This window comes from Macrotis lagotis, chromosome 5 (genome assembly GCF_037893015.1).
Source record: "Macrotis lagotis isolate mMagLag1 chromosome 5, bilby.v1.9.chrom.fasta, whole genome shotgun sequence".
In the NCBI taxonomy this organism is placed as follows: Eukaryota; Metazoa; Chordata; class Mammalia; order Peramelemorphia; family Peramelidae; genus Macrotis; species Macrotis lagotis.
The window spans coordinates 246,512,036-246,538,543 of record NC_133662.1 but is presented as its reverse complement, the minus strand read 5'-3'; the positions used below and the strand labels follow the sequence as shown (position 1 = coordinate 246,538,543).

Here is a 26,508-nt window from a genome sequence, read left to right as displayed (position 1 = left end):
TCCAGGGCCAGTGCTCTATTCACTGACCTGCCCTGAGAGACACTATCTTAAGACATTGGCATCTCTTCCACCATCCCACCTACTGTACCCCCTAGCATAGTGATGAATGAAGCAAATTCTCAGTGGATCTTGCTGAGTAATTGATCTTACAGAAGAGTTGATTTAACCAGTATCTTTCCCTAGGGCAAGAGAAGAGAGCTGAGGATAGGGAGGGAGACTGTCTCTGAGTACAGCGACTGGTGGGAGAGCCAGGAAAGGGAGACAGGATGCTGACTGGGGCTGCCAAGTCCACTAAAGAGGGGTTTGGGGATCTTATCAGGTTCCAGAAAGCTTCCTACTGATGGACTGAAGAGAAACTGATTTTCTCTGTGATAGGGATGAGAAGCTGAATGATCCTTCTGTTAATCTCCCCTCCCTCCATAGCAATAAGAGATTGAAGGTGTAGACAGGCCCCAAGGTCAGGGTGAGGATGACAAAGACAAGTTTCACACAGAAGAACAGTAGGCACTTATTAAATGCTTGAAAGAGAGGCAGCAGGACATAATAGATAGAGTACCAGACTTGAAATCCGGAAGGCTCCAATTCAAATTTTGCATCTGATTCATATAAGCTGTGTGAATAGATGTAAGCCTCTCTTCTTTGAGCCTATTTCCTTGCCTGTAAAAATGGAAATAATAATTACAGGGACTACTATGGGGTGAATTTTTTAAAAACATTTTAAATTATTTATTGAGTTCCAATTGATCCTCCTCTTTTCCCTTCCTTTCCCCAGAGATGGTACGCAATCAGATATACAAGTGCAATTGTGTAAAAATTTCCATATTAGTCATTTTGTAAAAGGAGTCTCAAAATAAGAAAGTGAAAAATAATATGATTCAGTCTGTGTTCAAACAATATCAGTTCTTTCCCTGGAGGTGTATTATATGTTTTATCATCAGTCTTTTGGGACTGTTGAATCATTGTATTGCTGAGAATAGCTAAGTCATTCATTATTCTTCACTGAACAATATTGCTGTTACTGTGAACAATGTTTTCTGGTTCTGTCCACTTCACTCTGCATCAGTTCATGTAAGTCTTCTATGGGATGATTTTAATGAACAAATGAGACAATGTTGGTAATGTTCTTGCTCAGCTTTGGGGTCCTGAGTCAATAAAGGTCAGTCATTATTTCAGCTGAGTCAAGTTATCAGTGAATGGATGGACCAGTCAAACCCTACCCAACTCTATGCCTAGCCCTAAGGAGAATATAAGAGAAGCTTATCTCAAAAGAAAAGATGAGAAATGCCTCTCTCTTCCTTCCTTGGAGAATTTTGGGACTCTGCCTCAATGGGGTTACCCTAGCCAACAGATTACTACCACCTTTCCCCAGTCTTGCCAACTTTTCTTCCTCTCTCATTTTCCAATTGGAACCAGCTGAGTTCTCCCTTCTTCCCCTTTTTTCTTCTTATTTTTTTGTCAGAAGGAATGACTTACTAGATAGGATGAGAGAGGAAAAGGAAAGGGAACAATCATTTATTATATGTCTACTGGATGTTAAGCACTTTTGCTCTCCATTTTACAAAGGAGGCAACTGAGACAAACAAAGGTGAAATGACTTGCCAGTGTCACATAACTATTAAGTATCTGTGGCCAGATTTGAACTCGGATCTTCTTGACTCTGGGTCTAGTGCTCTATCCATTGTCCTACCTGAGAGGAAATAAATTGGGAAATGAAGGCGAAATGAAACCAAAATCATAAGATCATAATTGTAGAGCTGGAAGGGAAATAAGAATTCACCTTGTCTAATCCCCTCATTTCACGGCTGGATATACTAAGGAAGGTGACTTGCCCGCTGTTAAGTTACTTATTCAGTAAGTGTCTGAAGAAGGTGCTATGGATAGAGCACCAGTTCTGGAATCAGAAGAAATGACTTCAAATCTGGCCTCAGGGGGTGGCTAGGTGGCACAATGGATAGAGCACCGGCCCTGGAGTCAGGAGTACCTGAGTTCAAATCCGACCTCAGACATTTAATAATGACCTGGCCGTGTGGCCTTGGGCAAGCTACTTAACCCCATTGCCTAGCAAAAACTAAAAAAAAAGAAAAAAAAGACTGAGATCAGAGAAGAATCTGGGGGCTCCGGCTGTCCTTCTCTCTAGCAAATCTGGCCTCAGTCACCTAATGACTGTGACCCTGGGCAAGTCACCTAACCTCTGTTTGCCTCAGTTTCCTCATCTGTCACATGAATTGGAAAAGGAATTACTCCAGTATCTCTGCCAAATGGGTTCATGAAGAGTTGGATACATATCAAAAAAGCAATTTTCACAAAATCAGCTATTATTTATCAGACACTGTGCTAAACATCAGACTTAAAAAGAAAGGCAAAGGCAATCCTTGTTTATTTTAGAGCCTATACTTTTTCTGTGTAGTGAAATTCTTGATAAACAATTTAAAGATGCAAATTAATTATTTTTGACAATTGTCTGGAGCACAGAAAAGTTAAGTGACTATGCCAGGGTCTCTCTCTCTCTCTCTCTCTCTCTGTCTCTCTGTCCCCTTCCCTCCTTCCCTCCAAAATGCATTGTGGAATGAGTACCCAGCCCCCCTCCATCCCCTCCTCTGGGGCAGAAATCTCCAGAGCTCCTAGCAGCCCCAGCATGGCCTGGTTCCAATTTCCTTCTGGGAGGTGGAAACTTCAGCTCAATGGGTGTCTGGTTGAGTTGGTCTCACGGCTAGGATTTGAAAGCAAGCTGCCTCTTTCCCTCCCACATCAGCTCAGCTGCCCTTTCCCCCTTCTCCCTCTACATTTTTATAGTCAACATTACTGAATAATTGAGCCCAGTAACAAGTTACAGACATAAATTATGTACTGCCTTCTTTGTTTCTGGCTTGGCCTTGGGGAGACCCTTCTGGCTCCAGTGTGTTGTTCCTCTCTTCCCCCCACCCATCCTGAACTTACATTTCCTACTACTGTTTCCCCACTTATTCTACCTCCCTATCCCCACCCCACCCCTTTATATATAGAATCTTAGATATATAGCTGGAAGGAAATTCAGGAACTTTTTAAGACTCCACACTTTATTTTACAAGTAAGGAAACTGATCCTGGGAGAGGTTATAAGATCATTTAAATTTGAGGAGGAACCTCAGAGACCATCTAATCCAACCTGAGGCATAACTGCCTCCCAAAAGGTCACGCAAGTCATAGATGGTAGCGCTAGCTAAAAGAGACCCAAGAAGTCTTTCAGTCCAAATCCCATTTTAGAGATGAGGAAACAGAGGTGCCACAGTCACAGAGCTTGTTTCCGAGTTGTTTCCAATTCAGACCCAAACCCTCTAAATCCAAACCCTTGCTGCTGTGCTGTCTAAGGCTGGCTCTTATATTCTGAAAAGGATGACCCGGACCAAGGGGCATTTTCTTCCTTGACTCAGACAGTTTCCCACTCCCTGGAAAGGAAAGCATGAGAGGTTGACTGTGTCTCCAATGGATACTGTCAAGGAATGGTAATGAATTTCATCAGGGTTTTGTGGGAGATTTTTACTTTTCTGCAACTTCTGAAATCCCCCCCCCATTATCTGAATAGCTCCATGCCCTTCCTCTAAATTATTTCCAAATGGGCAACTTTGGAATGCTGTGGGATTTTAAAGAGATCAGACCCTCAATCCATCTCTCCTCCCCGCCTCCTTTTCTCCCTGCTCACCTTGGTCTGCCATTATGCTCTTTGCTGAGGATGCCTCCTTTTCCCTCCCATTCACAGTACTTTTAGTCCCACTCAGTCTAGGAGGATCTCCTGGAGTATCCCTGCCAAGTGTTCATCCGATCTTCCCTTGAGTATCTCTAATGAGGTCCCCACTTGTCTCCTCTAGGATGCCCACTTTGTTCTTAGAGAGCTCAGATTCTTGGGAATGCCTTCCTAATATTAGTCCTCAAACTTCCTCTCTGAAGCTTGTACCTGACTCTGACTCTGGGTCCGCCACATGATCGTCCTTCAAATCCTTGAAGGCAGCTGTCATCCCCACCCCCATCCCACCCCCAAGCTCCCCAGGCTTCTCTCCAGGCTAGATATTCCTTCAGTTGATCTTGGTCTCCTTCCTCTGGGCCTTCTTCAGAAAATCAAGGTCCTTTCAAAAATGGGGCTGTCAGAGGGCAGAGCACAGAGCATTGCCACTTAAAAGAACCCACCATCACATCAACAGATCTGGCTCTCACAGCAAGAACACTCTTGACTCCTGATGAGCTTACTGGTCACTAAGACCTCCAGATCTTTTTCAGAACGATTCTCTAGTTATACTATGAAGCTGTTTTCTTGGACCCATAAAACAGGGATAATAACGCCTTCCCTGCTCTGTGAGGCATCAGAAGAAAGTTTAGAACCCTTTGACAAGACCATGGCCAAACCAAACACAATGTCTTTGTTCAGGTGGATAGCTCAGAGACTGTCTCTAGAGTCTGGAGTCTGGATGGCCAACTGCTCAACCCAGCTCTCCTCTGCCCCTCCCTTGGTACATAAGTGGGAAGAAGGCAAGGATGGGGCCAAAGAGTTTACAGGAAATCCCTCTGTCTCCTTGTCTCCATCTGGCAATCCAGCAGAAACCTCATACCCTGCCTCCAAGAACAGATTGAGGGGAGTGGCTACGTTAGAACTGATGGGGCTCATGGCCACTGGAGGCAAATGACTCTCAGCTTATCATGGAACCATAGAGTATTAATGCAGAAGACTGGCAAGCTCAGGGCCCATATTTTACAGAGGAAGATGATGTCCAGAGATGGACAGTGACTTGATAGGGAGGCAGCCAAATGGGACAGTAGATAGAGTATGGAACTAAAAACAAGAAGTCCTAGGTTCAAATCTTGACTTGGACACCCACTAACTATGTGATCCTTGGCACATTCTTTAGGATCTATCGGTCTCAGTTTCCAAATCTGTAAGATGGGGAAGATAATATTTATCTCTCAGGATTAAATGAGAGAACAGATGGAAACTCTTAGCACAGGATGTGACTTAATAAGTGTTTGCTTCCTTTCCTTCCTTCTTTCCCTCCCTCCTTCCCTCCTCTCTCTTCTTCCTTCCTTCCTTTCTTTTCCTTCCTTCTCTACTTCCCTCCTCTTTCTCTCTCTCCCTCCTTCCCTCCTCTATTCTTCCTTCTTTTTTCTGCCTTCCTCTTCTTTCCTTTCTTTTCCTTGTTCTCTATCTCCCTTCCTCCTCTATTCTAACTTCTTTTTCCTTCCTTTCTTTTCCTTCCTTCCTTTCTCTTCTTTCCTTTCTTTTCTGTCCTTTCCTTCTTTCCCTCCCTCTTTTTCCCCTTCCCCTCCCTCTTTCTTCCCTCTTTCATTTCTTCCTTTCTTCTTTCTTTCCTCCCCTCTTTTCTTCCCTCCTTCCCTCTCTTCTTCCTTTCTTCTTTCCTTCTTCTTCCAGTGCAGGTTGGTACCTATTATATGTAATTCTAAACAGTTGCCTGGGCAGCTAGGTGGTGCCATAGTACCTAGAACACTGAGCCTTGGCTTCAGGAAGACTCAACTTCCTAAATTCAAATCCAGCCTCCAACACTTAACAAGCTGTGTGACTCTGGGTAGGTCACTTAACCCCTTTTGACTTAGTTTCCTCATCTGTAAAATGAGCTGAAGAGGGAAATGGCAAACCACTTCATCTTTGCCAAGGAAAAATCTCAAAATAGGGGCACAGAGAGTCTGATCACAGGTCACTGAGAACTTAAGGGATTTGCTCGGGGTCACACAGTCAGTATGTGACAGGCTAAACTTGAACTCAGATCTTCCCAGGCTTCTTGTAACGATGCTAACTGCATTAACATAGTTGATCCTCACAACCACCTGTGAAGTAGGTAATGTGGTTTTTATTACCTCCATTTTGAAGGCGTAGAAACTGAGTCTGAGAAAGGTAAAATCACATAGCTCAGAGGCTTCAGATTTTGTTCTTACACAAAATTAAGTGAAAGGAGAATTATCTTATCTGATATTCTGGATTAAAACCTTGAGTCTGCTGCAAGATGCAATGGAAAGTTGGCTGAATCTGTTGTAAGGTGACATGGGATCAAATCCCAGCTCAGCCACTTAGCATATATGACCTTGGACCAAAGTCATCAATGAAATAATTGGGCTAGAAGCTCTGACCCCTGGGATCCCTCCAGGCTCTAGATCTGTGATACCTTTTGATCCTCACTGCTGGTCCATGTCTCTCTCTTAACCTGCCTCAGGTTGAATGAAATTCAAAAGAATGCAGTTTGGAGACACAGAAGTCAGGTTTTTGTTGTTCTGAGACAAAGGAAGAACCCTGGGCTGGGTGCCCGCACATCTGTGGGTGAGGCATCATCTGTCAACACCAGCCTTCCCCTTGCCACCTCCGCTGCCAAGCCTGGAATCTGGACTCTTGTGTATGTGGCCTGATAAGGGCCTTGGCCAGCACCCGGTCACTTGGTGCTCAGAACCCTTGACTGCTCCTGCCCAATCCTTGGGCTCCTGGCCAGCTGGTTCTGTATGCTCTAGACTCCCCTGAGTAGAGGCGAGTTCTGTTCCAATTCATCCCCACAGCCACCCCCAACCCCTGCCACCAGAGAGAAGTAGAGGTTCTGACATCCAGGGTAGGCACCACAGGTGGGGGGTGGGGGTCAGAAGAGAGAAGGGGATGTAGAGGGAAGACTCGGGGAGATACCCCAGACCTCACACTGCGAGATCACTGAGTCTAAGCCAGAAGTCGTTGTTCAGTTGTGTCTAACTCTTTACAACCCCCTCTGGAATTTTCTTGGCCAAGACACTGGAATGGTTTGCCATTACCTTCTCCAACTCATTTGATAAATGAGGAAACTGAGGCAAACAGGGTAAAGTGACTTGCCCAGGGTTATATAGCTAGTTAGTGTCTGAGGTTGAATTTGAACTCAAGAAGATGAGTCTCAAATCCAGCCTCAGCCACTTCCTAGCTGTACCATCCTAAGCAACTCATTTCCCCTCCATCTAACTTTAATTAGAACACCTCACAGAAGCAAATGAGATAATTTTGTAAAGCATAGTAACTAATACCTAATAGTAGTTGATTAATGACTATTTCTCCCTTCCGAAACAAGGTGGGAAGGCCTCCCAGGATCCCAGCCAATAAATATTTATTAAGCGCCAGAGATAAAAGGCCTCACTAAAAATGTCTCCCTTCACAAATGCCCAGCAAAATGCAAAGTGTTGTGTTTCCTAAAGTGTACTGTTCTGGAGTTAGAATGGTATATTGGGATGAGCTCTCCTAGAGTCAGAAGACCTGAGTTCAAATCCTAACTCTGATTTTTGCCACACATGTGACCTCTTAACAGTTGCTCAACATTCCTGAGTTGCAGGTTTTTCATCCATAAAATGAAGGAATTGGACTGCCTGGCCTCTGAGAGCTTGGTCAGCTTTAGATTGATGATTGTATAAATCACTTACTCTCCCTGGGCCTCAGTTTCCTCAGGATATGAGGGTTGGACTACATGATCACTTAGATCTTTTGACCCCTAGGCTGCTCCTTCTCATGAAAGAGTGAGGATGCTGAGAGAAAGGATGTCAGGCATTGGACTGTGTGTCTGTGCCTGGAGAGACAAGGCAATGAAGGGAAACTGAGGTCCCTTGAGGCTAGCACAGACCATCTCAGCTCCTTGAACTTATCCATGGATGGTTGCCTCTTTAGGCTCCTCAGCTGAAAGAGATCATCTTGAACCATCTCCTCCCTTTGCAGATGAGTGAGTTAAAGTCCAGAATAGTTGAATGAATTCTTAGTGACATAAATATTGTTGCTGTTCAGACTTCATTTTTAAAAAATTTTTACAAGGTAGTGGAGTTAAGTGGCTTGCCTAAGGCCACACAGCTAGGTAATTATTAAGCATCTGAGGTAGGATTTGAACTCATGTCCTCCTAACTCCAGGGCCAGAGTTCTATCTAGTGCACCATTTAGGTGCCCCCAGACTTCATTCTTTTTTTGTTTATTTTATTTATTTATTTACTTACTTACTTATTTACTTATTTATTTATTTATTTTAGGTTTTTAAAAGGCAGTGGGGTTTAGTGGCTTGCCCAAGGCCACACAGCTAGGTAATTATGAAGTGTCTGAGACTGGATTTGAACTCAGGGACTCCTGACTCCAGGGCTGGTGCTTTACCCACTGCGCCACCTAGCCGCCCCCAGACTTGATTCTTGAAGAGGACACCTCATGAGGGTGATGTCTGGACTTGCACATGAATTCACTTTAAAGTCATCAGCCTCACTATCTCCTCCATAAATGACTTGAATTAAAACCTCAATACTCTGACTCCAAACCCAACTGTCTCCTCTCCCCACCCTAATCCCCACTAAAGTTGGGGATCAAGGAGAGGCCATAAAGGGGACTTATTCCCATAGGCTCCAGAGAGTGCTCCCCAAACCTCCCACATTGCTTGACTCTCACATCATTGCCTTTGTCTTTTTCTACCAGCCTCTAGCTCCTAGAGGAACCCCCTGGAGACACTGGTTGACCCAGAGCCTACTCTCTAGGTCTCTTCCCTGAGAATTCCTTCAGCACTTCATTGTAATGTTGGGCCATGATGGGAATCATAGTTGGATTGGATGGTTGCCTCTAAAAACACTGACTTATAGACTCTTTATTTTGTTGTTTTCTTGGGATGAAGTAATGAGAAGGGACTTGCCTCCAAGTTTATTTCCAAAATGATAGAGTTATCAAACCATCTCCTCCATTGTCTCTTCCCCTTCCTTCCTCTCTTCTCCCCCTGCCCGCTCTTTTCTCCTTCCTTCTTGCCTTCTCATCTCCAGAAATTCCCCAGTCTCCGAGATCAAGAGGAAGTGAAGACGATTCTCTTCTGGGAGAGACTGGGTGGGTCCTGGGGGTTGGGGATGAAGGCTTATTGGTTTTTCCTTCCCCATTGGTCTCCATCCCTAACAAGACTCTGGAGCATCTTGCAAGACTAAACTGAGGGAGTGAAAAGTGGGGGACGTTGGTCTTCTCTGGCCTGATGTACTTGGGATGAGACTTGATTCCTTCCTCTGTATGTATGGGTGCCTCCCTCCTCCCACCCACCCACCACTCCCCTCCTTTCCCAGGCTCTAATTGCTGAGCAGTGTTAGTGATGCTCTGGTGAGATCAGAAAATCAGCCTTGGTTTTGAGAAAGAGGCTGCCATCCTCCCCACAATCCAACCTTTCATTTCCTTCTGACAAGTCGTATCGAAGAAGCTTAACAAGCCTTCAAGGCCCAGATACCAGTCTATCTTAAGCCGAAAGGGGGGTTTGACACGGCTGTGTGTGTGTGTGTGTGTGTGTGTGTAGAGGGGGAGGGAGCTAATGTCTACCAGTGACAACAAAAGTAAGGCACCTGGTTCCAGACCCAGACAGCACCCACTCTCTTTCTCTGCTCAGGTTTCCTATGTTCTTGGTGGCAAAGTGGTTGGCAGTGCCATGCTGGCAAAGACCTGCCTGGGCTGGCAGCTGCTATAAGCATCAGGTTTTTTATAGTATGCCCAACCCTCTGCTGGGGCCCATGGGGGAACAGACAGGCAAAAGAACCATAAATTCGTGCTTTAAGGTTCTCACGACCCTTTTAAAAATGGTTTTTAAATGTTTTTATTGATATTTTATTTTTATATCACCTTTATTTTCCAAACTTATCCTTCTCCTTTCCCCCACCTAATGAGTCATCCTATATAACAAAAGTAAAAAAGAAATAGGGAGGAAAAAAAACAGTTCACTAAAACCAACCAATATGGAATCTAACAGTGTATTCAGTGTTCCATTTCCATAGCCCTCCACCCCTGCAAAGAAGAAACAGAAATGCATTTTAATTATCTTTTCTTTAGGGAAAATTTGATCATTATAGTTACACAGCATATAGTTTGAGGGTTTCAATATATTTTGTAATATTTTTTGTTTTTTTAATGTTAAAAATTACATTAATTTTTTTATGTTGTGTTTTTATGTAATTTTTTTATGTTAACATTACTATAAAATCTATTAATATCAACCCTTAAAACAAAGCAATAGTTGAGCAAAATAAACTGGAAAATTGTCTATCTCAGAAGCATCCCCAGTATTTTGGGGGACACTACAGGAAACACTGCTGTGTTGAGAAAATGCTTCCTTTCCTGACCACTAATATATATATATACACATCCTACCAAACCCATAGCCACCCACCTTCCCACAAGAAAAAGCAAATATGTTTCATCATTATAGGAGCCTAGTTTTAGTGCTGGAAGGGATCTCAGAGGGCATTTAATGCAAACCCCTTACTTTACAGCTGAGAAAACTGAGACCCAGAGAGAAGGGAAGACTTGTTCACAGGGACCTTGGAATCAGGGACACCTGGGTTCAAATTGCATTTCTGATTCATCCTGGTCTGTGTGATTCTGAGCAAGATCACCCCTCAGTGCCCCCAGGCAACCACCCAAAAAGATATTTAAAACAGAGTGCTGATCTGCATTGGGGAAAAAAGCTCCCAATACTAATGGAATTGTAGACCTGGGTGAAAAAAGACTAAGTTCCTTTTTGGGAATGAGAAGAGGGGCGGCTAGGTGGCGCAGTGGATAGAATACCGGCTCTGGAGTCAGGAGTCCCTGAGTTCAAATCTGACCTCAGACACTTCATAATTACCTAGCTGTGTGGCCTTGGGCAAGCCACTTAACCCCACTGCCTTGCAAAAACTAGGGTAAAAAAAAAAACTCTACCATCAGAAATAAGAAGAAAAGGAGGGAAAGGTTACTTTGACTCATATTGAACCCTTAGGCCTTTTGTGAACTTCAGCTCAGAGATAATGTATGCAAATGTCTTAATAAACCTAAAAAGTTACATAAATGAAAACTCTTATTAACAGCTCTGACTTGCCCTTCTGGTCTTTGTACAGTGATTTTTTGAGCCCAAATGCAGGTCTTCACATTTGTCTGTTCCCAAATTTCATCCTTTTAGATTTGTTCCATCATTCTAGGCCATGCCAATCTCTGTCATCCACTTTGGTGCCCTTACCAATTCAGTATTATCCACAAATCTGAAAAGAATGCCAAACTTAACAAACTTTCTAGCACAGAAAATGTCGCATAGAACAGGACCATGGACAGAGCCGGTGATGCTGTCTCTCCAGATTGACATAGTCATTCACTTTGGGTCTGGTCAATGGACCCATCAGAACTAGAATTAGAGGGGTGGCTAGGTGGTGCAGTGGACAGAGCACCAGCCCTGGAGTCAGGAGGACCTGGGTTCAAATCCAGCCTCAGACACTTAATAATGACCTAGCTGTATGGCCTTGGTCAAGCCACTTAGCCCCATTTGCCTTGCAAAAGCCTTAGAAAAAAAAAAAGAACTAGAATTAGAACTAATTCTGCTGCTATTGCCGAGGCTGTTGCAGAAAGTAGGATCACTGATCTCCTATTCTGGCCATCGCAGGCTTCTCTCTGAGATGCTTTTTTCCCCCTGTTACACCAATAAACCAGCTTATCTCTATTGTCCTTAGCCTTTAATGACCCTTCCCCATCCCTGCCTTCTTGTCTGAATTGGCATTGCTTAGTAACAGACATATGGAATACCATGCCTGAGGCCAAAGTGGTGTTGCCCACCATCCGGTCCCCTCTCCTGCCTGCTGTGGACAAGCAAACCCAGTGGCCTGTAACCCAGTTCTGGGCTAGCCTTTGTCTGACACACACTGAGAACCTGTGTGGCAGGCTTGGCTATGGAGCTGCTGAGATTGAAATCAGGTCAGCTGAGAAAGTCATCTGCTGGTTGTTTGGTTTTCCTCACTTCTTTTTTCTTGACAGTCATGGCGATCCTTTTCTTAAGACTTTCCAAGCTGTTCTTTAGTTTCATGTTCTGGTGGAAAGAAATGCAGTGACTAGTCTCTACCTGGAACGCTACTGAGTCTGTGGAGAAATAGGCCCCCCAGTATCCTGCTGATGGAGATGTGATTTGGTATACTCTTTCTGGAAAGTGATATGGCCTTACATAATAGCCACAAAATTGTTCATACCCTTTGGCCCAGTTATCCCACTAATAGGATTATACCCTAAGGATATTGCTGGCAGGGAAAAAAGACCAAACTGTACCAAAATATTCCTAGCAACATTATCTGTGACAGCAAAAACCTGGAAATCAGCCTTAAGTCCAACAGACGGACATGTGGTAGACAAATTAAATGGCATATTATTGTGCTATAAGAAATGACAGATATGGGGCAGCTAGGTGGCACAGTGGATAGAGCACTGGCCCTGGAGTCAGGAGGACCTGAGTTCAAATCTGACCTCAGACACTTAATAATGACCTAGCTGTGTGGCCTTGGCCTAACCACCAATTTGCCTTGCAAAAAAAAAATCTAAAAAAAAGAAATGACAAATATGAAGAATACAAAGACATAGGGAAAGACAAATGAGAGAAAAATCAGAAAACCCACTGACTAAAATTATGTTAAAGAATCATTGAAATAATAACAATAACAATGATAAAAATAAACAAAATTCACAGATTCAAAAGCTCAGAAAGGGGAACAGAAATTTTAAAAATAATGTTTCCAGTTATTATTTTAAGGGGGGAAGGGAGAACAAACATTTAGGTTCCTACTATGTGCCAGACATGTATCTTAAGCACTTAATACATATGATTTCATTTGATCTTCATATCTACCTTGGGGTAGGTGCTATTATCATTCCCAATTTACAGATAAGGAAACTGAGGCAAAAGTTAAGTGACTTGCCTAGAGTTATGCAGCTGTGAAGTTTCAAATCCAGATTTGAATTCAGCTCTTTTTGACTCCTGACCCAGCACTCTATTCACTGAGCCATCTGGCTGCCCAAGAAACATGCACTTCCATATTTTCTTCTGGTCAAGTTAAGACAACTTTGGGAAAATGAAGACTGTAATCAGTGCCTACCCCTTAGGCTTGTTGTGTTGTGAGATGAGATCTTGACCCAGCACTTAACACATATGGATGATAGATGATGATAATGATGATGCTGAGGTCAGCAACCATTTATTAAGAGTCAATGGGGGGTGGCAGCTAGGTGGCGTAGTGGATAGTGCGCCGGCCCTGGAGTCAGGAGTACCTGGGTTCAAATCCGGCCTCAGACATTTAATAATTACCTAGCTGTGTGGCCTTGGGCAAGCCACTTAACCCCATTTGCCTTGCAAAAACTAAAAAAGAGTCAACCAGGTACTTTGTTCAGTTACATTATTCAATCTATGGTCTTGTTGAGGGGCAATCATGACCTAGCCATGCCTGACCATTCCACAGTACTCTGATCCATGTGTTATCAGCTGGTTATAAAGGTCGATCCCACATGAGGAGAGTCTTTTTCCAATCTCTTGTGATGGCTGAGAGTTTCCTGGAGAGGCATTAGGTTCTTCTTTGGCCATGCCTTGTTCTTCTTGGAAGCAATTGGGGTTAAATGACTTGCCCAGGGGGGCATCTAGGTGAATAGAACACTGAAAGAGTGAAATCCAGCCTAAAACACTTAATAATGACCTAGCTGTGTGACCTTGGGCAAGTCACTAAACCCATTGCCTTGCAAAAAAAAAAAAAGGAACTTGCCCAGGGTCACACAGCTAGTAAGTATCTGAGACTGTATTTGAACTCCAGTCCTTCTGACTCCACTGCCCAACCTAGCTGCCCTGCTGTGCCCTGTTCATAATGTATGCCTGGCCCACTTCTTTTTCATCTCTAATGAGATATCTGATGCTGTTTCTCCCGCAGTTCATCACTGAAAATATGGCATAGCTTACTCATGTCCACCATTCATCTCTTGATTGCCCTTTGGGTAACCTGAAATCTGGGCTTTTTAGAAACTCGGATGTGGCATGACTCACAGACATAAAGCATCTCCAGAGGAAAATGGATAATAAAAAGATGCAGCCTATTCAAGTTAATTTATGTCAATGACCAGTGATTTTGTTGATGTGGGAATTCTTTCCCCTCCAGGCAAAGCTATCCATCATTTACAGTCTGGGAGTTGCTTGAAGGTCTACCCTCAGGGGTAGGATTATATCTAGATCTTTTGGACTCCCAAGTTCAGTATTCCTCCACCATGCCTCACTCTTTCTCCAAAGTTAATATAATCGTTACTAAATAAACTGATTTGGAGTTTATTATAACTATTTACAATTTGTTCCTTAGCTGAGTGTTTTTGCTCATATTCGATTTAAAATATATTTCTTAAACAATTCAAATAACTGTTGGCATTAGTCAATCACAGTATTCCATTGAGCTCTACTGAATCCAACTGCCTCAATTTTTTCCATAGTAGGAAACTGAGGCACACAGCAGTTAACTAATTGGCATATAAAGTCTCAAGGTTAGTAATGTCTGAGCCAGGAATTGGATCTAACTCTCCTGACTCAACTCCAGCCACTGTTCCCCCCTTCGAGGGTAGCTTCGATGGATCCGTAGGGACACGAATGCTGGGGTGGGGGGAGAACAGAAGGAGGGGATAGAAGACAGCACCTGCACCTCAGTCCTTTGTCATACTGGTGACCCTCATCCATGCTCCCTCCACTCACACTGAGCAGAATCCTATCTTCCTACAACCTTTCCATAGAGGAGGGCCCCCAGTTATCAGGGGAGGGGTCAGCCTTCATCTCTCTTTTCTGTCATTCCACAGGCCCCAGTCCAGCTCTCTGTCCAGCTCTTATCCCCTCACCTCACCTACAAAGACTCATTCACCAAGAAATGGAAGGAAAGTCAATCTAGTCCAACCAGTTCACAGCAGGAATTTCTCCTACGTCCTCCCTGAGAAACATCCCACATTTCCTGCTATTGTTCCTAATCTATTCCACTGTTCTACCACTCTATTTCTTAGCCATTTGATTGAAGGCATCCAAAGAAGGAGAATTACCTTCTCTCCTGAGGCGGCCCATTTTGCTTGTGGATTGCTCTAATGATTAGGACATTTTTCCTTATCTCAACCCTAAATGTATGGGCAGCTGGGTGGTGTGGTGGATAGAGCATCGGACCTGAAGCTAAGAAGACCTGAGTTCAAATGTGGCCTCAGACATTTACTAGCTGTGTGACCCTGGGCAAGTCACTTCACTCTCTTTGCCTTAGTTTCCTCATCTGTAAAATGAGCTGGAGAAGGATATGGCAGACCCTTCCAGGGCAAACTCTTTGCAAAGGGAAGCCCAAATGAGGTCCTAAAGAGTTGCACCTGACTGAACAACAAACCCTAAATCTCCTCTGCAATTTCGTCATCTTACTCCATTTCCTAGCACCTTAGTTTTAAAGCTAGAAGGGACCTTAAGCCCAAATGTCTCATTTTTACAGATGAGAAAACTGAAGCCTGAAGCAGTCAAGTGACTTGTCCAAGGTCACACAAGCAGTAAGGAGGTCAGCCGGGATTGGAAGCCAGAGTTTCTTACTCCAAATCCCATATCACCTGTGGTTCTGCCCATGCGGCCGTGAAGACCAAGGATGATTTCTTTTTCAGAGGACAGCCTTCTGGAAACTGGAAGAGCACTAGGGCATTCCCTCTCAATCTCTGCTATACTAAACGTCCCCACTTCCTTCTACTGATCCCCATGAAATAAAGCCTTATGCCAGTTCTTCCTGAAATGTGGCATCGGAGAGCTGAGCATGGCTCTCCTGGTGTGGGAAATTGTCACCTCCCCCTGCTTAGGTGGTCTCATTGTCTGTCATTCAATCAACAGACATTTATTAGGCATTTCCTGTGGGCCAGGCCTTGTGCTAAATTGATCCTGGCGATGATAAGGAGACCCTGGAGTTTATTGTCGGGGATGACCTCTGACTCCCAGACCAATGACCTTTTCGCCATACCACATATGTAACATAACTTACATACATGATTAGAATCTCCATGTGGGCACGGACTGTTTCATTTCCATTCTTGTATTCCCAGGGTCTAGCATAGAGAGATGCTAATTGGTTGATTAATGGATAGCATGACAAGCCCATCACCTTTTATAACTGCATTTCCTAGATCATATCTTCTTTTTTTTAGTTTTTTGCAAGGCAATGGGGTTAAGTGGCTTGCCCAAGGCCACACAGCTAGGTCATTATTTAGTGTCTGAGGCCAGATTTGAACTCAGGTATTCCTGACTCCAGGGCCAGTGCTCTATCCACTGGGCCACCTAACCACCCTGATCATATCTTTTTTAATAGCTTTTAGCATGAAAATCCTCATTGACAATTAGCTTCTACCTCTGCATCCTCTTTGCTGTCCCAGAAAGTCTCATGAACCCCAGAGAGTCCCACATAATACAATGAAAAAAAGCCCTGTCTCTAAAGCAAGAAACCCTGGGTTCAAATTATGCCTCTATTCCTAATCCCCACCTTGGCCTTTCATATAAAACAAGGTAGTTGGATTAGATCAACCATATCAAAGATGACATAAGGTCTGCCTGAAGCCTCATATACTCCCATGAGCAGCCAGAATCAGATAAAAATGTAATTGGGAAATATTTTTAAATAAATTAAAAAGACATCAAAACATAGATAAATATGTTAATATGGAATTTCCTAAGCCAGTGTAGGACCCACAGGGATCCTTATAATGGTTTACTGGCCCCCATTTCTATCTGAGTTTGACACAATTAGACCAGATAGCCTCCAACTCTGAATGTATAATTCATATAAGGTCTGTTAAATAATTGGTCTCGTTACCTTGCCTCATATTCCATAGGTGAAATGGGAAAACTGGGGAAGAGTTTGACTTAGGGTCAACCCAACGGCCCTCTCTTCCAACCAGGGGTTGGTGGGACTCTCGGGGGTCAGTGAGACTCTCTGGGGCAGGAATCTCAGCTTTCCTCTCCCTAATCAGCCTGTTGCCATTTCAGGAGGGGGATGCCTTGGGCAACATGGAGAAGCTCTGTCGGCAGCTGGTGTACCATCTCAGCCCTCACTCCCAGTGGAAACGCCAGAGCCTTGTGAAGAGGAAATCACAGGCTGGGTAAGTCCCCCTTTATGATTCTGTGGAAAAGGGGCTGCCATGGAATTATACAGTCATGGAGCTGGGAGGGAGTCCAGCTGATTCTCAAGGATTAACCCCTGTATGGCAAAATCAAGAAGTGGTCTTTGATTCTTTTTTTTTTTCTTGCAAGGCAGTTTAGGGCTAAAGACTTGCCCAGGATCACACAGCTAGTAAATGTCAAATGTCTGAGACCAAACTTAAACTCAGGTTCCTCTTGACTCCAGGGCCGGTGCTCTATCCACTCATTTGGTTTTTACTAGAAGATGTCTAGTTTGGGAAAACCAGTTACTTCCTGGGGAGGTGGGTTCCAGTCTGGTCATTGAGGAGGCCCATCCTCTTCCCTGAGGGGAATTCAAATATTTGAGCTGGGTATCTCTTCTCTTATTTACCACCTGCATGACTATAGATAAGTCACTTATTTTCCTGGACCTCAGTTTCCCCATCTGTAAAATGAAGAGGTTGGGCTACATGGTCTCTAACTCTAGTACCATGGCCTTCTTATCCCATGTGAGTGGAAGTACCTGTAAAAAGGAGAGACAGATCCTCATCCTGAAGCAGTTAGTCAGATATGGGAGACACCTACCCCCCAATCCTGCCATTGTGAGCATCCCAATCTGATGAGAGAGGGTCCTCAAATAATTTACGATCTCTTTAAAGAGCCCTAAACTTGATAAAGGGGATGTAGGGGAAAGGAAGTAGAGAGGAATATTTCTCCCTTATCAGAGCCATACTCCCCATTAATTTAGGGGCTCTCTGAATCTGCGACTCTCCAGGTAGGTGAGGTTCTCCTGTCTGACAGGAGATACGGCACCCCCACTCTCCAAGAGCTTTGAGTTCTGATGAGGATGATTTCATTCCTGCCATGTCTTATGGAAAGAACTAGTGTCTGCTCTTGGGGTGGGTTTGAGCTCTGAGTCCGCTGAAAGATAGAAGGGTGTTTAAAACCATGACCAAAAGAATATAGGCTAATCTAGACAGAGTTGGACAGAGACAGAAACAAGTGCTGACCAGTCCTCCTTCAGGATGCTCCCTCCTCCATGGCCAAGTTGTAGCAATGCTCCTCAGGGATCCCCTTCCCTAACGCCTTTTCAGGGATGCCATCCCTCCCCCTCTTCCCTCCTGACTTTCCAATGCTCCAGGACCCCATCCTAGGGCCCCTTCTCCCTCCTCACTCTCATCACACCTCCCAATGGACCACCTCTGTCTTCTGCTCCAAACATCCTCTACATAAGGTCACCCACCTCCCTCCTTCCAATAAACTTCTTACTCCTTTTAGGATAAGAAAACAACCCCTGTTTGTCACTTAAAATCCTTTCCAGGCTGATTCCAGATCATTCCACAACACACATACCACTTTCCAAGGACAGCCAATCTGTCCTCCTTACTATTACTCAGACGTAATTCCCCCATCTCCTGTCTCCGTGTCTTTCTTGGCACAGGGCTGCCCCCCATTCACTCTCTCTCCTTACGTGTGCGCATCTTAGAATTTCTAGTTTCTTTCTAGACTGGGCTCCTGAATCCTGTCTTGCCTGGTCCCCCTAGCTGTCACCCCTCCCCAGTCGCCATGATTCTCTTGTGCCTCTTTTGCATGCTTTTGTATATAACTCTGTGTTCCTGTTGACGGCAGGCCCTCTCATTTTCATCTCGATAACAGCAGTGCCTGGGAGCCCGGGACCCTAGTTTGTCCCTTCCCCAGTGGTTGTGTATTCTCCCAAATTCTAAAGTTCTGTGCCTGCCCCTCTCACGTGGACCTTTTCAGGTCTTCCCACAGTTACACCCTGGGGAGTCCGCCTAAGGTGCTCCATAAAACGTTGCTTGATGGATCCATTCTCCTGATTTTCAATCACACCAGCCTCCTGCCCAACCAGATAGTGGGCCCTTTGGAGAGAAGGAAGTCCTATGAAAAGGAGAGGCTCAGGGGGCTGGGTCTAGCAAGATAAAAATGGGAACCCCCAGATCTGTAGGCATCATTTTCCTGCCTCCTCCACCCCAGAAAATGCTTAGCCGTTGGGAGGGCAAGGAAAAACACCAGCATGAAGGGAGCCAGAAATGGGAATGATCTGAGAGGTAGAGAGAGAGAGAAGGGAGGGAGAGAGAGGGAGGGAGAGAGATTCCCCAGAGTAACAATTAATTAGCTGTCAGCTCCTAGGAGCAGCTGCATCTGGCTAGATCTGAATTGCCAGAGAGTAGGAAAGGTCACTGGCTAATTGGTAGCTGGGAGGTAGAGTCCTGGATCCCCCACACAAGGTTAGGTCCAGAGGCAATAGAGAACCCAGCCCCTTGAACTGCCCCCACTTTGCCCAGAATTGCATTCCATTCCCCCACAAGAGTCTCCTGATGGCAGTCAACCCCCCTTACCTCAGGAATCAGCAGGCTTTGCTCCCAAATCTCTTGTACCTGGGGAAACACTGGCCTGGAGCCTGGCTTTTGATGAGCCTGAAAATTCAGAGAAGGGCTCCAAGGCCCATGTGGATGACTTTATTAGAAGAACGCTACTGCACCAAGGGAGGGGAAGGATCCTAGCTTCTTTCACTTCCATAGGAGGGTGGGGAGACTGCCCCACCAACACCATCACCACTGACCTCTCTCACAATCGGTCCTTCCCTTCAAGGCTCTCAGGGGAACCCTCTGAAGACACCTGTCAGGAAATCAGGTTCAGTTTCTAGCCTTTGTACACTGGAAAAGGATGCTGAGGCCATTCCCAGGGTTGGGGACTTGTTGTGAGGGTGGAAGGACTTAAAGTACATGAATGTACATTTGGAAAGCAGGTAAGAGTCCCAAATATCTGGTTTAAAGGCAAGATAGAAAGGGAATTATTATTAAGATAATAATAAACCATGAGAAATATAGTGCTTGAAGGAGTTGCATGATAGAATGGATAGAGCTCGGGCCTTGAGTCAGGGAGATTTGAGTTCAAATCCAGCCTCAGACTCATAGTGGCTGTGGGACCCTGGGTAAGTCACTTAACCTCGGTTTTATTATCCATAAAATGGAGATAGTAATAGTCCCTGCCTCCCAGAATTGTGAGGATCAAATAAGAGAATGTTTGAAAATCATTCTATACGCCTTGAAATGCTATTATTATTGTAAGTTAAGGCAGGGGGAGATCAGAGATGGCTCTAGAAACCAGGCAAGCTTTCTCTTGCAAGCCACTTTTCATCTCTATATAACCTAAAATGGCGAGAAAGCCCGGTCCTGCCGGACCCCGGATAGTGACTCAGTACAGGATAACAGAGTGTGCAGTCCTCTGAGAGAGCTGGCAGCATCTAACACCTAAGCTTTGTTCTGGGGATTTGTTGGTCCCAGAGGTAGGAATGGATCCAGAGGAGGGCAAGAAACTGCTATCTAAAGGGCTGGTGAGCGAGACTAAGGAGAGGAAAGACTCAGACACCAAGAAGGGGTGAGGGGGGTAGACATGACTCAGTCAGTTTACACTGACATGGAGACTGATGCTTAAATGAAGTGACTCATGTCAGGAGGAGGAAAATACAGGTTCCCTCTCTCCATGGACCTCAGACAAATGCTCGGGCTTTCACTGGGCCAGCAAAGTGAGTCAGCTCTCTAAATATTTGTTTACCCAGAAGGCCAGAGGGTCCCATCATTGTGTGTGTGTGTGTGTGTGTGTGTGTGTGTGTGTGTGTGTGTGTGTGTGTGTGTGGACAGGAGGATCTTGACCTCAAAAAGGGTCAGATTCTTTCTTTTTCTAGCTCTGTCCCTATCCTGAAATAATTTCAAGGAAATTCCTAAAATGAAGGGTAGGGGGGGCTCGTGTTTACTATCTCCCCAAAATTTAAATGACAGGGTTCACTATAGAAAAAAAGGCCTGGCTATTGCCCACAAAGCTAGGGACCACAGACCAATACATCAGGGCTTTCCTTGATCACCCCCCCCCCCCTGCTGTATTAGGAAGCAGAAAAGTTCATTTGCCATTTGAAAAGGAGGAGGCATGAGGATTGGAATAAAGGTCAAAGGTAGGAGGAGGCACACTCCAAGCAGCCAGTGGACCAAATGCCACATTCCTTTGCCCTTCCCAGGCTACCATGCAGTTAACCCCAGGCTGGAATGTAGAAATGGAGTGGGCAGTGTAATTAATTAATTTCAACTCCAGTAAGCATTCATTTTTAAATAGACTTAATTAATATCATTTCTTTTTATATAACATAGATTTAGCCTTCCCCTATAGCCAAGTATTTTTTGAAGAAAAAGAAGACAAAAATTCAACAAAGCTCATTAGTATGTTCCAAACAATCTGCCATTATATTGGAGTGTCCCCATGCCACCACTACCTCTGTAAAAAGAGTTAAAAGAGGTAGCTTGGTTCTTCTTCAGGGTCAAATTTATTTTTTGTAATTTTTCAATATTCATTTTTGATTGTTTTAACCAACATTGATTACATTTCTACTATGTGCTAGGTCTTGAGTTAAGTGCTAGAGATAAAAAGACAAGATGAAAACCCTTTGTCCTTGAAGAGTTTACAGCCTACTGGGCTCAGATGCCACAAACAGGTCCTTCCCCTTGTGCCCGATCAGGTGGGTAGGGGGAAGCAGCCCAGAAAAGATATACACACACAGACACAGACACTCATACAGACACACACAGACACACACATACATGCAGACAGAGCTGGTGATGCTTTTTTTCTTATCCTGCATCCTCTCCCTACTGCCTTTAGGCCAGGTTGCCCCATCTGGCTCCTCTGAGCTGGCCAAGATACAGACTCAGAAACCCCAGGATGGAGCTCAGATCCTAATCCAAACCTTGATGGGCACAGGTGTATAAAGGACCTAAATAAATGTGGGCCCCAGCCACAAGGCATGAGGGACACTCTGTACAAAGCAAGAGGAGAGAGAGGAAGGAGTCTGCTAAGAAGGTATCCAAGGGGGTGACCTGGTAAGGAAAAGGAGAGAGATGGAAAATTGATCTCCTGACTCCCAATGAGTCATGATGCTGAATAATGTTAGATCCAGAAGGGACCTGGACATCCATAACCTTCATTTTACCAGAGAGGAAGAAGCTAAGTCTCAGGAGAGAGGAAGTAAAAGGTCACACAGTACATTTTTGGCAGGGCTGGGACCCTCCCCCTAAATCTCTAACCTGCCTCCTAACAGTCTTCTTGATGGTCTGGCCACTTCTAGCTCTGAGGGTCATTGTAATGACAATGAGAACCATGAGATGGCCTTACATCTTGTCCCAAATCCCATCTCTGCAAGGTGAGTTCCAAGGCCTTAACTGATGTTGGCCTTGTTCAGGCATTTCTATTTGAAGGCATCATCCAGGCAATGAAGCTCAAAGTCATCTTGAGACAGATTGAATGTCAGACTTGGGTTCAAATTCAGCCTCAGACAATTACTGACTGTGACCCCCAGGTAGGTCACATCTCAGCCTCAGTTTCCTCATCTGTAGTATGAAGGGGTCAGACTCAATGACTTCTAAGTCCTTCCCCAATTCTTCTCCTATTTCCCTGACCCATAAGCCAGGTCCTACCTCCACAGCATCTATCCCTTCCTCTCCAGCCATCAACCTCCTAAACTTTTGCTTTAGTCACTCAACCAGCAGCTATGTGGCATAGTGGATAGACTGCCTGGCCTGGAGTGAGCAAGACTCATCTTCCTGAGTTCAAATCCAATCTCAAACACTTACTAGCTATACATACATACATATACATATATATTAGCTATACATACATACATATACATATATATATACATATATATATATATACCTGGGCAAGTCACTTCTTCACCCTGTCTTCCTCAGTTTCCTTATCTGTCAAATGAGTTGGAGAAGGAAATAGCAACCCAAGAAAACCTCAAATGGGGTCACCAAGAGTTGGACACAACTGAAAAACAACTAAACAACAACCAGCTGATCTCCCCAACTCTAGTCTCTTCTCCTCCAACATGGTTTTCGTTCAGCTGCCAAAGTCATCTTCTTTGTGATTCATTCTCTCCTCAGTCTGGCTCCAACCTAACTTTCCAGACTAATTTTCCCATCACTCCCCTTCTCACACTCTACATTCCAGCCAAATTGGACCACTGCCTGTTACCTGGATTTGCCAGGTCGTCCCCAGTGCTTCTTCCTCCTCTCCAACCTAACGCTACAGGCATGTTTTGTTTCTTCTCACTATCCTTCACCTTTATTCCTCTCTATTCCAGTCAGACTCTCTGTCCCTTGGAATTTGACATTCCAGCTATCACTTATGCATTCAGATGTCTGGATTAGTCCACCAATAAAAACCTTTTTTCTTGAAGGGCATCATCTCCTTCCATTCATTCCCCCTCAGCTGAAAATGTTCTCCCCCTCAAATGATCTCCCTTCTCTTGGTCTGGATCTCTCATTTACACCTATCATATAGTCCACTTTACCCTATACTTATACTGCTCATATTGGAAAGATAGCATGGAAATTGGTATTGACTTTGGAGTCAGAAAGCCTGAGTTTCAATCCTGACTCTGCCTCTGATTGCCTGGATATACTTCCAAGAAGCTCTTCTCGTTTCCCTTACACCCAGAAGATCACCCGCTTACATGCGCATCTTGTTTCCTTAGAGAATCTCTCACGAGAGGATTGGAGAAGCATTCTAATTTTTATACACTTTAGAAAATATTTTCATAGGGTTCATACTGCAAAGATCCCACACCCCAGGAGGGCAACCTAGAATCATAGAACCTCAGTGATGGAAGCAGGCCCGAAGGCCAGCTGGTACAATCCAGATCAGAACAAAAAGTGCCTGAGTCAAGCATCCTCCCTTGCCTTCAGATCCTGCCCTTGACTCTCCAGAATTGTACACATTGTCCCACTAGGGAGTCATATCTGTTATGAATTATACTCATTGCCCCATTAGGGAGTCATTTATTATGTTTCATTGTACACATTGTCCTACCAGGTGTCATATTTAGGTGTGCTAAGTTTCACCGTATACATTGCCTCACTAGGAAGTCGTCTTTTATGTTAATGTTTCATGGTTCACTTTGCCCTACTAGGGAGTCCTATTTGTTCTGTTCGCTGTACACTTTGCCCTTCTAGGTGGCATATTTATTGTTTCATTGTGTAGATTGCCCTGCTTGGAGGCCATATATGTTCTGTTTCATTGCACACATGGCCCTACCAGGAAGTCATATTTGTTCGGTTTCATTATATCCATTGCCCTGCTAGAAGGTCATATTTAGGTGCACTAGCTTTCATCGGATGCATTGATCTATGTGTTGTTTCCCCATTAAAATGTAGGGTCTTTGAGGATAAGAAGATTCTTTGTTGTTTGTGTCCCAGATAGTTAATACTGTGTCTGACAAAAAGCCTGCCATATCTTTCCATTGAAATTCTTCCCCCCATTAATGTTGAGGCTTCTCCTGCCTTCCATAGGGGTGAAGTGGCCCTAATGGCACTGGAATGCCAGGTGAGCATTTAGATGGGGGAAACAGTTAAAGCAAATTGGCAAATTAGCTCCTGCTGTCAACTGTCTCAGTATTTCACCTTTCCCCTCGCTACTAAACTTCCTTTCCCAAGGGCTGGCTCCCCACCCCGCCTTCGCCTCTCTCTCCAATAACCGGCTCGGAGCGTTCCGGGCGGGCTGTTTGTCCAAACATGAGGCATTCCGGGTAGAGGAGCAGAGCACTCTGTCCTGCTGGGTCAGAGCCTAGATCCTTATAATTGGGGTCACCCGGACTTAGCCAACAAAAGCAGAGGAAGCCAAAGGGAGGCCCCTTCACAGGGCATTTAATCCTTTCCTCCAGCTCCTGAGGGCAAGAAAACTCTTCCCATGCTTAGAGATCTCCAGGAAAGGAGAGTCTCTAGCCTCCCAGCTGTTGCAGATTACACGGAATCATGGTATTTTTAGAGCTGGAAGGAACTTGAAAACAAGCCATCTGGTCAACCCTATGCTCCTGCCCCTCCCAAAATGCCTCCTTCAATACACCTGCAAATGATCTTGCAGCCTCTGCTTAAAGATCCATCCTTTTCCAAGGTCATTCTCCTTTTGGACAATCCTAATTGTTACAAAGAGCTGACCCTTTCTGCAACTACCTCTTGTACCTTGGTTTTCTGGGGCCAAACAAAACTCATCAAAAAGTCTAATCCCTCTTCCATGGAACAGCATTCCCATGCTTGGACATAACTCTCCAAGTATTGAGAAGACAATGTGGTACAGTGGAAAGAAAACTGAATTTGGAATCAGAAGCCCTAGCTCTCCCGTCACCTCGCATGAGTCACTTTGTCTCCTTGGGCCTCAGATTCCTTAACTGTAATTGTTGGACTAGATGGTCCCAGTGATCCCTCCTAACCCCAAACTTACCATCCTTTGTCTTCCTTCATACACCATTGAGCAGAGTTACAAAGATGGAGAGGAAGGGAGGAGAACTTAAGAGGACAAAGATGAGCTTGGTTCCATGGAGACACTATTCAGCATTGGCAATGAAGGACGCAGCCCTGGGTTCGAAGCCCACTTTTGACACTTACTACCCAACCTTTGAGCAAGTTACATTTTACTTCAATAAAATGGCAGAGTGGGACTAGGTGGCTTTGGTGCAATGCCTGGAGAGAGAGAGAGAGACAAACAGAGGCCATCAGCTCAGAGCAAGGCCTCCTTCAAAGAAGATATGGACGGAGGGAGTGGAGGCAGATTCCGAGACAGAGAGGAGGAGGAGAAGTTTAAAAAACAGGAGATGAATTGTAGGGCAGATTCTGTGTCCTGGACCCCTTGGGCATCTCACACCTTTGAACAGATAATCTATAGATTCCTTCTTGGATAACCTATAGACTCCAATGAGATATACAGGATTTCAAAAGAAACCAGTTGTTTTGAAATACATTTATCAAAATATTTTTTTAAAAATAATTTCACAGACCACAGGAGTTAAGGTGGGGGGGGCAGTGATGAAAAGGAAGAAACTTAAGGTGAGAATGGGGGGGGGAATAAGAGAAAGGAGAGGAAAGAAGGGAGGAGGGGTGAGTAGAAAGAATAAAGGGTGAAGTTGGAAGAGAGAAGAGAGAGGCAGATGGGGCAAGGAAGAGAAGAGAGGGAGAGAGAGAGAGAGAGAGAGAGAGAAAGGAAGAGGGGGTGCCGAGTAGACAACAGCTCACCCTCCTGCCTCCTTCTAGGCCATAGAAACTGCAGGAGGGTCATGCCAAGTACCCATAGTGGTGATTACAGAGCTGATATTTCACAGCCTGCTTGGCTGGCCTTAGGCCCTGGAAGCTCCAGGTCCCTCCTGCTCTCCTATGTTTCTAATTAGAAAACGCATTCTTTTCTGAGAGCGGCAAAGTGAATGCCTTTCAGCCATGAACAGATTTTCAACCCAGCCAGGAGCAGGAGAGGCAGGTAGGGGCAGATCACCATCAGGGGGCCAAGGAACCAGAAGTGCTACCTTTTCCCACCAACTCCTGACTGTCTTGTAGATTTTGGTCAAGGGCACATAGAGAAAATGGCATTGTTGATGCTCTGGCCTGGAAGGGAGCTCAGAGGTCAACTAGTCCATCCCCCTATCTCCAGGCAAGTCAGACTAAGGCAGATTGGGGTGGGGCAGGAAAAGGAAGGAGAAGGCTGGAGGATGGGCCAGAAGAAATGACTTGGCCTGCCTTTGAGCCCCCTCTTCCAATGTCTCTCCCTTTTCACTGAAA

General features: G+C 44.7%; 1 protein-coding gene across 1 annotated transcript in view; it reads left to right on the top strand.

Moving 5' to 3' along the window:
* LRRC75A (leucine rich repeat containing 75A) overlaps window positions 1-26,508 on the top strand; it is a 122,690-nt gene that overhangs the window by 76,979 nt on the left and 19,203 nt on the right. The window contains exon 3 of the mRNA XM_074189286.1: window positions 16,760-16,872. Within this exon, the coding sequence (XP_074045387.1) occupies window positions 16,760-16,872 (113 nt within the window). The remainder of the gene's footprint in view (window positions 1-16,759; window positions 16,873-26,508) is intronic.